This window comes from Larus michahellis, chromosome 7 (genome assembly GCF_964199755.1).
Source record: "Larus michahellis chromosome 7, bLarMic1.1, whole genome shotgun sequence".
NCBI lineage: Eukaryota > Metazoa > Chordata > Aves > Charadriiformes > Laridae > Larus > Larus michahellis.
The window spans coordinates 38,234,377-38,248,761 of record NC_133902.1 but is presented as its reverse complement, the minus strand read 5'-3'; the positions used below and the strand labels follow the sequence as shown (position 1 = coordinate 38,248,761).

Here is a 14,385-nt window from a genome sequence, read left to right as displayed (position 1 = left end):
CTTCTATATGTTAATGTCATATGTCTTGCCTCAGAAAGGTTACAGTGTCTTGGTCGATCTCCTAACATACCCCAAAATCAAGACATTTAAAACCAGCTTAATCCTAAATTTTAAATACACTTTCAGGTCTATGCATTTTCCAGTCTTTGAATAAGCTTTCAAGGAAAGAATGCTTTAGAGAGCCCTTTGAGGTCCATCACAGCTGCTGTGCATTCAACACTTTAAAGTAGCATTAATACAGATACAAACACTTGATAATGGGATCCTGTTTTCTTAAACATTAATACTACCCGTGATTTAAGAATAAGACATTTTTCAGAAGACTTCTTTATTTTCTAGTCACTAAAAATAGCTGGCAGCTTTGATTAGAAATCCCAGAGTGCACCCTCAGCAAGTTTGCTGGTGACACAAAGCTGGGAGGGGTGGCTGACACACCAGAAGGCTGTGCCGCCATACAGAGAGACCTGGACAGGCTGGAGAGTTGGGCGGAGAGAAACCTTATGAAATTCAACCAGGGCAAGTGTAGGGTGCTGCACCTGGGGAGGATGGGGGACAGCAAAGGGCTACCAAGATGATTAGGGGACTGGAACACCTCTCTTATGAAGAAAGGCTGAAGGATCTGGGTCTTTTTCATCTGGAAAAAAGACAACTGAGCGGGGATCTTATCAACGCTTATAAATACTTAAAGGGTGGGTGTCAGGAGGATGGGGCCAGGCTCTTTTCAGTGGTGCCCAGTGACAGTGGTGCCCACCTAAACATGAGGAGGAACTTCTTTACTCTGAGGGTGGCAGAGCCCTGGCACAGGCTGCCCAGAGAGGTGGTGGAGCCTCCGTCTCTGGAGACATTCCAAACCCCCCTGGACGCGTTCCTGTGCAACCTGCTCTGGGTGACCCTGCTCTGGCAGGGGGTTGGACTGGATGATCTCCAGAGGTCCCTTCCAACCCCTATCATTCTGTGATTTCACTGACATCTGTAGAAGCTGCCCTGGTAAAAATCATAGCTGGCAGTATCACATGTCAACAACTTCAGCGGAAGAAGTCCTGCCCTTGAAATCTTTTTTGAGAGGCTTACAAACCCAAGAGCACTCAAAGAAGGAAAGAAGCATAGGAAATTCTCGTGCTAGTAAAGAAAGAAATCTTCTGTCTGAGTGAGTTTATTTTTGGTTTTATTCCCTGTAATTAAAAAGTGTCTGCAATTAAGATGCTTTATCAGTTGGGGAACTTCCATTACCTGCTTGCTGACAGACAACACTCTCCCTTCTCTGTCTGATCTGGAGCACACTTAATTACAGTTAGATGACTCTTAGCTGAACTGAAAGATGTTTCTAGCTACCTCTTATACTGCTGCTCTCATTTACTGTCTTACATTTCAGCCAAACCAATACAATTTTAATTCTGGCTTCTGCAGAGCAATTCTAGTTATACAACTGCAATCTACAAATATTGCATATGCCCTCCTTCCTTTCCTGTAAGGTAATTCTCAAAAAAGGAGTTACATAAGATAATTAAAAAATTAATAGGCAACTTCTGATATTGCACTTGCAATCTTAAGAGATACAAAAATACAGAAAGATAAAGAAGTTTCAAAAAAATCTTTGCATGAACAAAGGGGAAGAACTTAAGAATTTGAACTTTAATTTCCCTCCCCCCAATGCGATGATTTAATGTTTTAAATTCATGATGTTTGCGTGGGCATACAGACGCAGGAAGGTCTTCTTGCACCTTCTATTAACTGGGCTCATCCAAGTAGACATGTTATCTGCAGCTTCCTTTCATAAACATGATAGAGATGACATCTGAAGACATACTTCCGGGAGACAACTACGGTTATACAAATGCATGCCCCAAATCTGTAACAGTCCCAAGGAGCCAGTCTCCTGACAAGACAAAAAGTCCAGTGAATGGTTTCCCATATTGATACACTAACACACACACAAAAAAATCCCAAAAGTGGAGAAAAATTGAATGTTTTGCTTAAGGACACCTACAGAATGCCCCTGTAGAAAGATGATATTTTCTCCAGCTCAGGAAGGCACCTTTTATTCGTGCTCAGATATACTCCTTATTGAGATAAGGAGATGTTTTACCCAAAAAATCATCTTATGTGAATTATCCAATTACAGACTTTTTGAAGTCTTCCTCAGGGATATCACCCTCAGAAATACCTAAAGCATCCATGTGAAGTAACTTCTTTTATACCAAGGAAAAGAAAGTGTTAGCAAGCATATTCCAGTTGATTTCACTGTTTCTGTCAAAGAAAAAAAAGATACATTCTAGTCCAGTTAATATTTGGTAATAGTCCAGTTAATATTTTGGGGGTTGTTTTTTTGAGTTTTGTTTGTTTGTTTGCTTGTTAGGTTGTTTTGGGTTTGTTGGGGTTTTTTTTGTTTAACCCAATGATCTATCTTCTTTATCTCCCAATAAAAATGTTCTGTAACTCTTTCAGACTGAACTACAACTCTTCTGCTCTAAAGCCTGCTACACCGATGGGCTCTGTCAGAGATGCACCGTTTAGCCATTATCACTCAGGGGAAAAATAAGCACATTTGTTATTATATCATATACAATTATTTACAGTCAGGCATAGCACATCAGCATAGTAGCAACATTTCTCTCACTCACAAAAAAAAAAGACAGTTGAAAGACCAATAACAGTAAAAATATTTTTATAATGTTTTAATGAGAACGCTTTTCTCCACAGGTTATCAGATCTTAATTACACCATAGAGTTAGCAACCTCGCAGCAATTCGCCAGTGTGCGCATCAAGATGATTACTGTTTTGGATTATTTTTGTGTTTAAATGCACTTTAGTAATTCAGTAGCTCAGGGTTGGAACAATCAGCATCTAATGAGAATAATCAGCCATGCAAGACCTGCAAGAGATCTTCTAGCTCCTCCTTTCACTTTTCCTTCTTCCATTTCTGCTTTCTCTCATTTATTTTATACACTTAACTCCATCTCCTTTGTCTCACCCCTCCCTTCTGACTGGTCTCTAACCCTCAGCACTGGCACTACCAATATTGTCCCTCTCTTCTTCATTGCTGGTTCAAAACAGGAAAATATTTTGTTTAATTAGTCAGTTGTTGGAAAAAAATATGAGACACAAAGTATAACTAGACTAGCATGTAACTATGTGTATTTAAAACACTTAATGCAAAAGTTCCGATTCACTCTTCTATACCTTATTTTAAAACCTACAAAGAAATAATTTTAATTTACGCTTCCGAAGTTTCTTCACAGTCGTCCCTGAGCTCATGAGAAAAAGTCACCTTCAGAAATAATTACATAGTTTATTATTGTGTAAATAAGTACATCTTACTCATGTTTTCTTCATCGTCTACATCCATTGTGAAATATTTTTGCTGGTTTCTTGGCTGGCAAAGACTGCTTCTGTCTGGAAAACAGAGAGTAGGATATTTAAGCTTTAAGGTACCAACATACAAGACAAAGCATTAAATCTCCTTTAAAAGCAGCAGCCTGGACATCAGTTTTGCTTTGGGTTGTCCACAGTTGGACAATTTTCACATAGTATTTCCCCAAAAGTGCCTATTTCTGTACCTGAGGTGCACTATGAAGAATTGCAAATTCGACAAAGTTTGCAAGAATTTGGGGTTTTGTATGATGAACTACAATATTTTTCATCTGAAGGAGCATGTAAACTACTTTATCTCACTGCCTTTTTTTGTTTTGTTTTTTAAACTCAAAAATAACATCAAGTCTACTCTGCAGGTTACCACACAGACAACTTAAGCAGTCAAAACACAGAAGATGCAGTTTTTTACCCAGCACTAAACTGATGAATTTCTGTTTGGTTTAGTTAAAACTTGACTAAAATGCCTTGTAAAACTGAGATGATCATCAACAACTGAAAGATGTAGCCCTGTATCAGGCGAAGAACAGAGTGGCTAATGTAAGCCCCTCTTCCTACGTGTGGATTTTCTTATTAACTGAAACATCCAGACGCTATTACATAGGTTATCTGGCTGAGGGGAAACAGATTTTATTAACCACAGGGACTTTCACTACATCAAGAGAGACCGATCTAAAGGTGAATATAAGCATCTGACACACAAAATATGTAACCTACTCAGCATTTGGTTTAAAAGAAGGCAACAATTACTCAAATCAAAACCACTAATTTAAGGGTGATGGGTTTTGTGGTTTGGTTTTGGTTTTTGTAATTATTCCAGTTTGGTTTTTCCTGACTAATGAAATACAACATAATATCTGTTGCTTTCTAGGTAATTGCTCCAATCTTATAATGTCACAAGTGCTCCAACAGAGAGCACTGAACCCCAAAAACCACACAGGGACTTATACTTTTAACAAGATATCCATTATTACAGTGAGAAAAAAGTAATGGAGCATTAATAACAGGCTTCACATTCTTACACTGGAGTGGATCAAACCATGGAAATTTGTGTTGTACTTGCCAATCTGTTGAACTTTATACATCTGCCTCTTAGCTTTTCTGAAGCATTACAACTAAGCGTTGTGCTTTCTACGTTCTGTATTGCAATTTTATTTTTTTAATATAATTCATTTTCTGCTGATTCCTCACCACAATTAGATGTTTGGAAAACACCTGAAGAGAGTAAAGTCCAGTACAAATACAAAATCATCCTGTGATAATCTAAACCAACACAATCACTTGATAAGGTTGACAATAAAATCAACAACCAACAACAAAGATAGCCACATGCCTGGTTCGTAACAACGAATTCGTTCCATCCCTCTTCCCACTGCTTGTGGGAAAATCTAGCTGTAATGCCACTCTACATTAAAACAGAAGGTAGAACTTTGCACTGATGTTCTTCTTAATGCACAGATTGCGTACTATACTAATCCGAGTGCATAATATGTAATAACCAAGTTTTGCAATAAGAAACTAGCCATTCTGCCCCTATTTATTATTGTAGTAGACACTTCATGCAAAGCGTGGTGAAAAACCAGAGTCCAGGTCTAAACACCAAACATAATGAACGACATCATTGTTTCATTTTGTTCTTTTTCAAGTCAATTGGGTTTTATCTTTGCTAACGTATGAAAAAAGAACAAACCCACAAAAAATTCCATCCAAGAATGAAAGATCTGTAGGGATATGATATAAAGAAACAAATGATGCAGCTAACTGCTCGACAGCGGTGTAACCCACAGGGAGTTATACCGCTCCTCCTCCATGCAGTCCTCCTCCAGCACCACAGCTACAGAAGCAGCACTAACCGCCCCGTAGTCCAAACGGCTGGCTGAGCCACGGAGCTATTCATCAACACACTGAGACTTCATTGCTGATCTGCCAGGTGATGACTTCGGGACAGGATAACTGCATGACTTGCACAGTGAAACCGTCACTTCAAAAACAGGTCTTTGTAAAATTGCAACCACTGGCACATAGGTGATTAAAATGTAAATGTGTATATCAGAAACATCAAGAAACTTGTAGTCCAGAAATACCAGATACTGAGAAATGAAGAATGATGTTAAAATATACATACAGAAGCGTAAGTTTGCAACTTTAACATCCATGCTAAATATTGTTATTCAGTAATTTAAAACAATTAAATCTGTTTATCCTCAACTAAACAGATCCTCAGCACACTATTTGTAGTCTTTACAGCTTACTTTTGACAGTAGGAGCTAAGCAGCCCTTACTGAAAATGTAAAAGGTATCTTTAGCAATCCTTACACTAATTAATGCTATGTCTCTAACAGTTGAATGACAAAGAAATAGATCACCATGTTTGTGACCGTTCCACACTTTCAAGAACACAGCCCACACGCCTGTACATACCCTGAGTTCCCTACCACCACCATAAAACATTTATGATCATCCCAGTTTGTGACCTGAACAAGTGTCTTTGCTGAGGCAAGATGATTCCTTTTCAGTCCCCAACCCCGTCTCAAGAAGACACCGATTTAAGTAACTAAGAAGATCGTGCACAAACTGGGAGAAGAGGCAGTGACAAAAGATGCAAGAACACAAAAACACACTTCTGAGCACAATGAAGCTGTTCGGATTCCTGACTAGACAGACAGCATAAACTCAAGCAGGTCATAAAAATATGACAAGAGAGACAAGCAGTAAAACTCCCCACTAATTTTGTCACCAGCATTGTGGAATTTCAAGGTCACAAAGCTAAAACACTTGACTCACACATACTACTTCTCCTGAGACTCCCAGGAGCACCTAAAACAAATTACAGAATTTCCACAACTTTTTTTCTTTTTTTTAAGTCCAAAGAATATGTGCAAAATCACTATGTAAACTCATCTTAAATGCATCATAGCTTTAGGTAAACTGTGAGTTTCAGAGTGGCAGTCTCTCTCCTAAACCCCTGTCATCATTAACCTTGTGTACTACAACCTCTCTGCTGGTCCATAACAAATCCTGTTTTCCAGGTAATGTGTGCAGACTCAAAGAGCTTCTTAGACCATTGCTTCCAGCCTGGGTACACACACATGCGCTTATCCTCTTCTTCCTCCACCCCTTTCACTTTGCAGAAAACTTGTGCAACGCTTCATGCCCAGCCCAGCTCCATCGTCACTCTCATACAGCTGTTGAGACCAATTTGAACTTCATGCCACACAGATGTCAGCTGTGACTGTCCCACCAAGCTTTAGCGTGAGCACAATCACACCAGAAATAACCTCCCTGTAAGCGCCCAGAAAGCTGTAACATTACCTTCCCAAATCCTACCCAAAGCTCTCACTCGATTGCAATGAGCAATGGTCCTAGAAACTGCTACCCAGGAGCAGGTCTGTGAGCCCATGTCACATTGCTGACCTCGCAACACCAATTAACCTACCATTTATGTTTCCTCCCACACCACTAAAGCTGAGAGGCTTCACCCCCTAAGATACTCGTGCCTCATCTGACACAGCACAAACCAGCTCCAACCTCAACGCAAATCCCTTTAGCGTCAGTGGACCACTGACATACTTTAGGTGGGCTATTCCTCATCTGAGCTAAAATACTCATGATGACCTGAGGGGGATGCAGAGCTTCCCATCATGTTTTATCCCAGCTCAGGCTATAGCAGCCACAATCGCTGCAGGCTGGCTAGCAAAGTCCCCGTCTTGTGACAGCATCTGTTGCAGTGCAATAACGGGGGAAAAACCAAACCAGTAGCTGAAGTTGCCATAAAGTTGACAGCATGTTTTACGAACTTGAGTAAAACAAAGAAATCACCTCAATCACTCTTCATTTAGATAGAGTTTAGGAGGCATAAAAGCCTTTCAAACATACAAGTGGGAGCTGGTCAGAGTTCCCTTTCTTTCTGGCTTCAACAGCCTCTGGATTTCATCCATACTCCAAAATATGCCCCACTGTGCTGAACAGGGCAGAAGAGCTGCCTCTACTGCTTCATACAGAGACAATTACCAGTCTTTTCACTACGGATGATTGTGCTGCTATGCTAGTGTGTTATGCTAAACGAGAATGTGCAAATGTGTGTGTTGTTTAATGTTGGTAAGTATGTGTTTTATTGCTTTTCTTGCAGCACCGCCTTTCCCTAGACCCATGATCAATGGGGGCTGGGGCAGAGACGCTTGCATCAATGCCAAGCACAGAAGTGCCAGCAATAACTTACGAATAACAGAAATACTTACTGACGAAGAAGGGATGAGTGAAAGAACCGGGAAGGGAAAACAGTTATTTTCCAGCAAAAGTCAAAAGAAATGCCTAGAGCTTGGAGACAACTACTTTCACATAGGACGTGCATGACCAAGGGCGCAGCGGGAGGAAAGGAGGACAGGATGCCCAGGCACCTTACTTTGCTTTTTGTTGGAATGCTACACAAATGAAGAGCCACAGACACCAAGCTGTTGACATTTCCCCAGTCCCAGCTGGGAAGCAACTTTGGAAAGAAAACACCGCTTCAGAAAAATCTGAGATGTTGTCCTAGAGCATACTTTCAACACGAGCACAACACATTCAAGAGACCTCTGCCACCCGTCAGACTCCCTGCAACACAACAGCTCAAGGCAGGCCACCCTCAGGCAGGCAGGATCTCACCCCTGTCTGATCCAGGTCCCTGTAAGACCTGGAAATGCCTGACTCATCAGTTTTCAAGACCAAAATGTGCCATGCTTCTGCTGCAGCAGCACCAGCTTGGGCATCTCTCTCACACTTGGTCACTGTCCTCACTAAAGCAAATGGACAGAGAGAGGGAAGAGGGTCATGCAAATCACATAAGGCTCTTGCCATTAAAGAGATTAGAAATTCAAGCAGAACTTTTGCTAAACGAGTTACTTTATTTGCTCTATAGAAGTTGCCTAAATTTGCTTTCCTATTACCATAGGGAAAGCCTGATTCTAATCCTAATAACTCTGTACTATCAAAAAGGCTGTAACTCTTGGCATACTAATATTACCATCAACCAGGTTATCTGTTATGTATATTATAGACAGTATTATGCACAGTTACGTATAGCAGTTAAGAGGAAGCATTTCTCTACACCAACAGAAGCAGCAACACTTGTTCTGTGTAGAAAGACAGCTCACGTACCACAGTCAACACATATTTAAAAATCCAGTTATGCCGGAAAAGTATAAAAATTGCGTCTATGAAAGAAGACCTTTTTTTGTGGGCTATAAAAACCAAACAATGTTAATGCATTATCATGAAAGCACCGGTACTTCAATTTATCATGATGCATATTTCATGACAACCAGGCATGGACCAATGAGGTATTTTGGAATCAGAACCAGACTCCAACATCTCCAAAGTGTTATTGGCATGTTGGATGCTGTGCTGAATTCGGCAAAGGGATACTCGCTTGTTTTCAAATTGCCCCTGCCAGTACTGTATATTGTACATGTGTATACAGTACGCCATGTAAACTATATGTGCCTACTAACCACATTTAGGGTTTTAAAACATACAACTGAAGCAACTGTGAAGACTTAATACACTTTCCCTTGAACTGATCAGCAAAGACAACAAAAACAAAGTGATAGATAATTTTTTTTAACTATTAATTGAAACCATCGCATATTTATTGTTTAAAAAGCAAGCATTTGAAATATGTTTGAAAGAAGCTGAGGTGCTTCAAGAAGTTCCGAAAGATGTTACGTTTTCCAAGCTTGTGCGTATCAGTTCAGGACAAATTTTCCTTGAAAATAAATTAGTTAATTATTAGAGAAAGGACCTGGAAGGTTGTTGAAAAATTAATTTTCCTTTTGAGTAAAGGTTCTTTTCAGAATTATTTATTTCAATGTGTATGAAACAGTAAAATAAAATACTCCCAGGACAATAAAACACTTTCAAGGCTTTAGGCAGTCAGGCTATTCCTGAAGACCACACATAGCTTCAATATCAACTTTAAGAAGTCCATACCCCCACCACATACACCTAATTGAATAGAGATCTAAAGCTTGAGCAGGTGACTGGGAATTTCTTATCTGTGACCAGAATCAAGTGCAATTATTACTGTGTCAGGCCAGAGAGATTTTGGGGGAGTGAGAGCTGATGCAATTATCAGGTCCAAGCCTGAATTAGAAAAAAAATAGGAGGAAGTTAGCTCTCCTTTTGATTTATCACCCTCAGAACTGTGATGCCCAGCACTGTTCATTCCTCACAGCCCAGACAGACTGTCACCACTGCCTAGCCCGCTTTTCAAAACCCATATTTGCTGCTGCCCAAACTTGGAGAGAGGGTAGGAAAACAAGCCAAGCATGCGCCTTGGTCTGTGCTGTTTCTCAGATGTTACTTAAAGCTTAAGTATTTATTAAAATAAGCTTTTATATGCCTGTGGATTCTAAACACAAGTCTTGGTGCTTTGCTAGGTAGGCTCAGATCTGGCTTAATTTTTCCATTAGTTTTAGCCTTGGTGACTATTTTGGAAGCATGGTATTAAAGAGACTTTTTTCCCCTTCCAGAAAAAAGAAACCAATAAATAACCGATGTTTTTACTGAAGTACTACAGCTGCTAATGACATATTTTTCTGTACTGCCACGTTTGCATTCTATAGCATCAGCACAACTCCAGGGTAACAAGAGGAAATTAGCTGACTGTAATCAACACAACTTGTAAATAATTGTCACCTTATTTAGCACATCAGTCACTCCTGCAGCACCACGGTGCACTCAAGGACAAAAGACTTGTACAATTCACTTTTGAATTATTACAGAAGTGATCAGTGAGCTACCTGAGCCAAGCCAGAAGTGAGAAACGCTGTATAGCTGCCTCATGCTGACATACCAGGAATAAGCCCTCCTGAGGAGCCGGATTATAGGTCTGGGCTCAGCACCACACGCCCACAGCTGAACATCCTGTTCCTCCAGCCCAAAGGAGTGGAAAAGCAAGCTCTGTCTGCTAAAAGCATAAGTAAACAGGAACGCCAGTTGTGTCTCTGCCCTGTGCTTTCTCATGCTTTTGATTCCCCAAATATCATGCTACAGGCACCAAAATACCCTCTGCATGGTGTGAAAAGGGTTCAGGACAGCATATTGGGTTGGATTGTGCCAGCTACATGACCCTATCACTACATTTCAACTCAACAACGCATAGTCCTACTGCATACAAAGCTGTGCGCGCACCATCTTCCCAGGCAGGGAAGAGCCAGAAAAAGAACTACTAACATATAGATAATATTTTAATATACTAACAGATACAGATTCTTGGATCATGTACTCCAGAAGCATCCCTCACTTGGCAAACAACTGCGACTGATCTAGACAGACCCTACTTGGCCCTACACTAAAACTGTCTTACCAAGGCTAAGATTTTACTTTGATGTCTAAAGCAAGAAGTACACTTGAAGTCTCTTTTAGAGCACCAGAGGTGGGAAGTTATGCTGGGAAGCTATGTATTTTTCATTACAACTCCCCAAGCACATTGTTACAGCAAGAACAGAGCGTGCATCTTATAGAGGTAACACATCACTGATTTCCATTACTTCTAACTTCTAACAACCACCCCCTTAAAGTCAAAAATACTTTGAAGAGAATGAATTAGATGTACTTATTGAAGTCCAAATAACACCTACTTTTCCTAGCAAATAACATTCAAGCAGTATGTATAACATGTAGTAGACAGTATTTAGCTGTGGCAGAGGGAATGAACTTCTCAGCACTTCTTGTACACTTATTAATTAGGAGACTAATCTTCCAAACTTGGTCCCACTGTAGTGTATGGATTTTTATTTTTTTATTTTTCCCCTGGCTTCCAGAGGTACAGGATTAGGAAACTAAAAAAAAGATAGAAGCCCTTCCATACAAAATAGGGCCCATGTATGCTTTCAGAAATTGGGGGTAGATTTTTTCAGAAAAAGGACTCTGAACTCAGGCTGCTCACTACAGAAAAGAGCTTTCTCTCTTGCCAAAGCATGCTTGATTACTTCTGAAATCGTTAATAATTCAGTTATCATTTCATTTTGAAGAATGAACAGCGTTTTTGACTTCTTTGACCTCCAAACTTTTATTCAAGCAGCTTTCATAATGTAGCAAAACTGCAATAATAAACTCATTCACTACCTGTAAATAATCCATTTAGCAACAGATGTCCATAAACCTTTCAGGTTCTACAGGCACAAAGTCTCCACATCATTGCTTCAGCATCAAGGTTTGGTAACTGTCGGTGTAATCCGAGCAAGGCAAGGACAGCTTCTAAAAGGACTCCACTGAAGGCATACATTTGTGTCAGACAGCAGGTGTGAGTAAACTCTCAAATTTTGTTCCTAAAACCTGCTCTGGGGTAAGTGACACAACTGAAGCAATACTCTGAGACCACTGGAAAACCTTTAATTCTGGAAAAAAAAGGTAAGAATAAAGGAGAAAGCCTAATGTCTACTCAGAGGTTTACAGAGCTTTCAAAAATAACAATAAAGAATAATTGACATAAATATTAGTTAACTGATTTGGGTCAGTACATATACAGCATTTTATATGTGCAATAGGGCTGTGGAGAAAGCCTGCTCCTTGGCTACATGAACTGTTTTTTCTCGGGTATACTGCTAAAATAAACTCAGGTCTCAGCTGTACTGTGCTGCTGTAGTAGTGGAGGGGATTTTTGCTTTTAACATGGAGCAACAAACCAAAGTCCAGCTGTTAGCTAAATGCATTCTCTGAAGCCAAGTGATTCTGCGCAGCAGCACACCCTGCAATATTTAGACTACAAGTACTGCTAAAAGCTGTACTTTCCTAAATACATTACATGCCAGCCATGTCAAACAGGAAAATGACATCCAAATGTCTAATTTAAGTGGAGTCACAGAAAAGTACAGTATATTTACACTTTTAACTCTCTCCTTGTTTTGAGTCTCTATTTCCCATACAGTATTTGAAAGATAGAACACCAGAAGTACTTCAAAATGTACTAGCCAACACAACACTAGTTGCTTTTATTTCCCCACAAGACCACTTGAAAGATTTTTAACTAAATCTTAGTTATAGTGTAGTGTACACACTACATGAGTACAAAGAGAGATATAATTTGCATTTCTTTTGTTTGAATATTCTGTGTATACTGCACACAAAACAAGTTGTGAAGGATCATTTTAACAGCTAGTTTATCCTCATCTTGGGGAAAAAAACTAGATATACCTTGAAAGGACAATTTCGCAGCTACCCAATGTTTTATGTTAACAGAGAATAGCATATATGCAAAAAAAATAACCTGATAGATGAAACAAAACTATTATTAGAAGGAAGTAGAAGTCAGAAAGCTACAAGCTTTAGAGAAGTTTCATACTTGTTAAAAAGTACTCTTCCAAGTTTCGAAAGCTAAGTGAAATAAAATGGTGGGAGATGTTGAAGGATTTTATTCAAAATATTTCTTTTACTCTATAAATCCAAGCAGAAAACACTGAAGCTGCACTTAGCAACAAAGGTTCAAACCTCACCTGAAAAATTCTACATTTAAGTCCTCCCCCAGTACTTTATTTCAGCTGTACAGCACTTAAAACACTACCTTTCTGCTCTGATCATTTCTTCTGCCTCCGTTTACAGCGCCGCCAGACCACGCTGAAGAGGGTCCCCATGCCAAGAGCTGTGGCTAGAAGAGACGCCATGTGCACACCTACAGTCCACCACGGCCAGCCCGGCTCGCCAGCCTGCTGCAACCCTAGTCCCCTCCAAAGACGCAGCAATGTATTCTTGAAAAGAGGGTCACCCCTGTGTTTCCTTGCGCTGCCTTCGCCCAGCGGAGGCCAGTTCCTTGAACCGCAGGAGGCACCAATGCACAGTCTGGTGAGCAAAGAGGAACAAACACTGCAGCTCATCCGTACCTGCCACAAGAGGCACTTGTGACAATAAACCCTTCAGTAGGTGAGAGAGGCAAGGGAGTTTTCTTAAAAAGACGATATCAAAGTCATCCTCACTACTGAGTGTGGAAAGGCAAATTTATTTTTGTTTTGTTATTAAAAAAAGGAGGGCAACTCTTTGGTGTGGCTTCAGCCTTACGCATATCTCAGAAACAATGACAGACATAAGCAAGGAAATGTCTATACATCCTAATGCATAAATCCAAGCTGCCTTCAGCATCCTTTGTAATAGTTTCTCATGTTCTTAGTTATGTGTTTCATACATTGCCTAGAAATGCACAAAATATATTTGTGACCAGCGGGAATACACAAATATGCAAAACTCAAAGAGCAATGTTTTAGTTGTATATTTCCCATATGAGGGTTTGAATGCTGGGGTCTTACCAGGAGACTTCACAGTGTCAATATTAACTGTAGCATTTTCCACCTTTTTTATAAACAAAAAAGCAACATGTGACATTATGGGATAACGTGATATTATTCTGTTTCCCCACTTTGAGCAACCAACTGAACACATTTGTCCTGTGGATCCTGTGGATCAGCAGCACAGACTGGGGGTTGCTGCTGCCCTTTAATCCTGCCTGCAAATTAGAACTTTCAGGGCAAAAAATATCATCCGTCAGGGAATGTTTGCAGGTGCAAGCTCCCCAGGTTTCTTCAGTGTGTTACCAGGGTGAGGAGACTTCTCTGACAAGTTGCCTCCACCTGCTCTCAGTATATTAGGCCTTGGCTCTTTGGAAGACAGCACACGATTGGATCTGGCATTTTAAATCAGCAGCACTTCACTAACTAAAACCAACACACTCAAGCTCTCCACTGGGACTGGGTTGACCTGCAAACAAGGAGCACTACCTCTCCACCTCCTGCTCCCTCTGCTGGCACTTGTTCTCCAGATCCTAGGTCTGTGATGGTTTTCCATCTCCAGTCTGTGATGGAAAACTTCTGAGACTGAGTTAACTTGTTGACTGAAATGATTTCTGCAGGACACCTAAGTGCTAAGGGCTGCAAATTCCCTGCTTACTTCAGAGGAGTTGAAGTTCTACTTCAGCATCTATGTTAATGGACACTGCTTCACTGAAGATAAAGAAATATCAACAGGACCATTCATGCTCAGTTTACACA

At 40.3% G+C, this 14,385-nt stretch overlaps 1 protein-coding gene across 3 annotated transcripts in view; it reads right to left on the bottom strand.

Annotated features, from left to right (window-relative positions):
* The window catches only part of ADARB1 (adenosine deaminase RNA specific B1), an 87,214-nt gene that overhangs the window by 44,527 nt on the left and 28,302 nt on the right, over nt 1-14,385 (bottom strand). For 2 of the 3 annotated variants that reach the window (XM_074594282.1, XM_074594280.1), the window contains exon 3: nt 3,320-3,394. Coding sequence is in view for 2 of the 3 variants with exons in the window: in XM_074594280.1 (XP_074450381.1) it covers nt 3,320-3,347 (28 nt within the window). In the remaining variant the exon portion in view is untranslated. The remainder of the gene's footprint in view (nt 1-3,319; nt 3,395-14,385) is intronic. The other variant, XM_074594281.1, reaches the window with a different exon arrangement.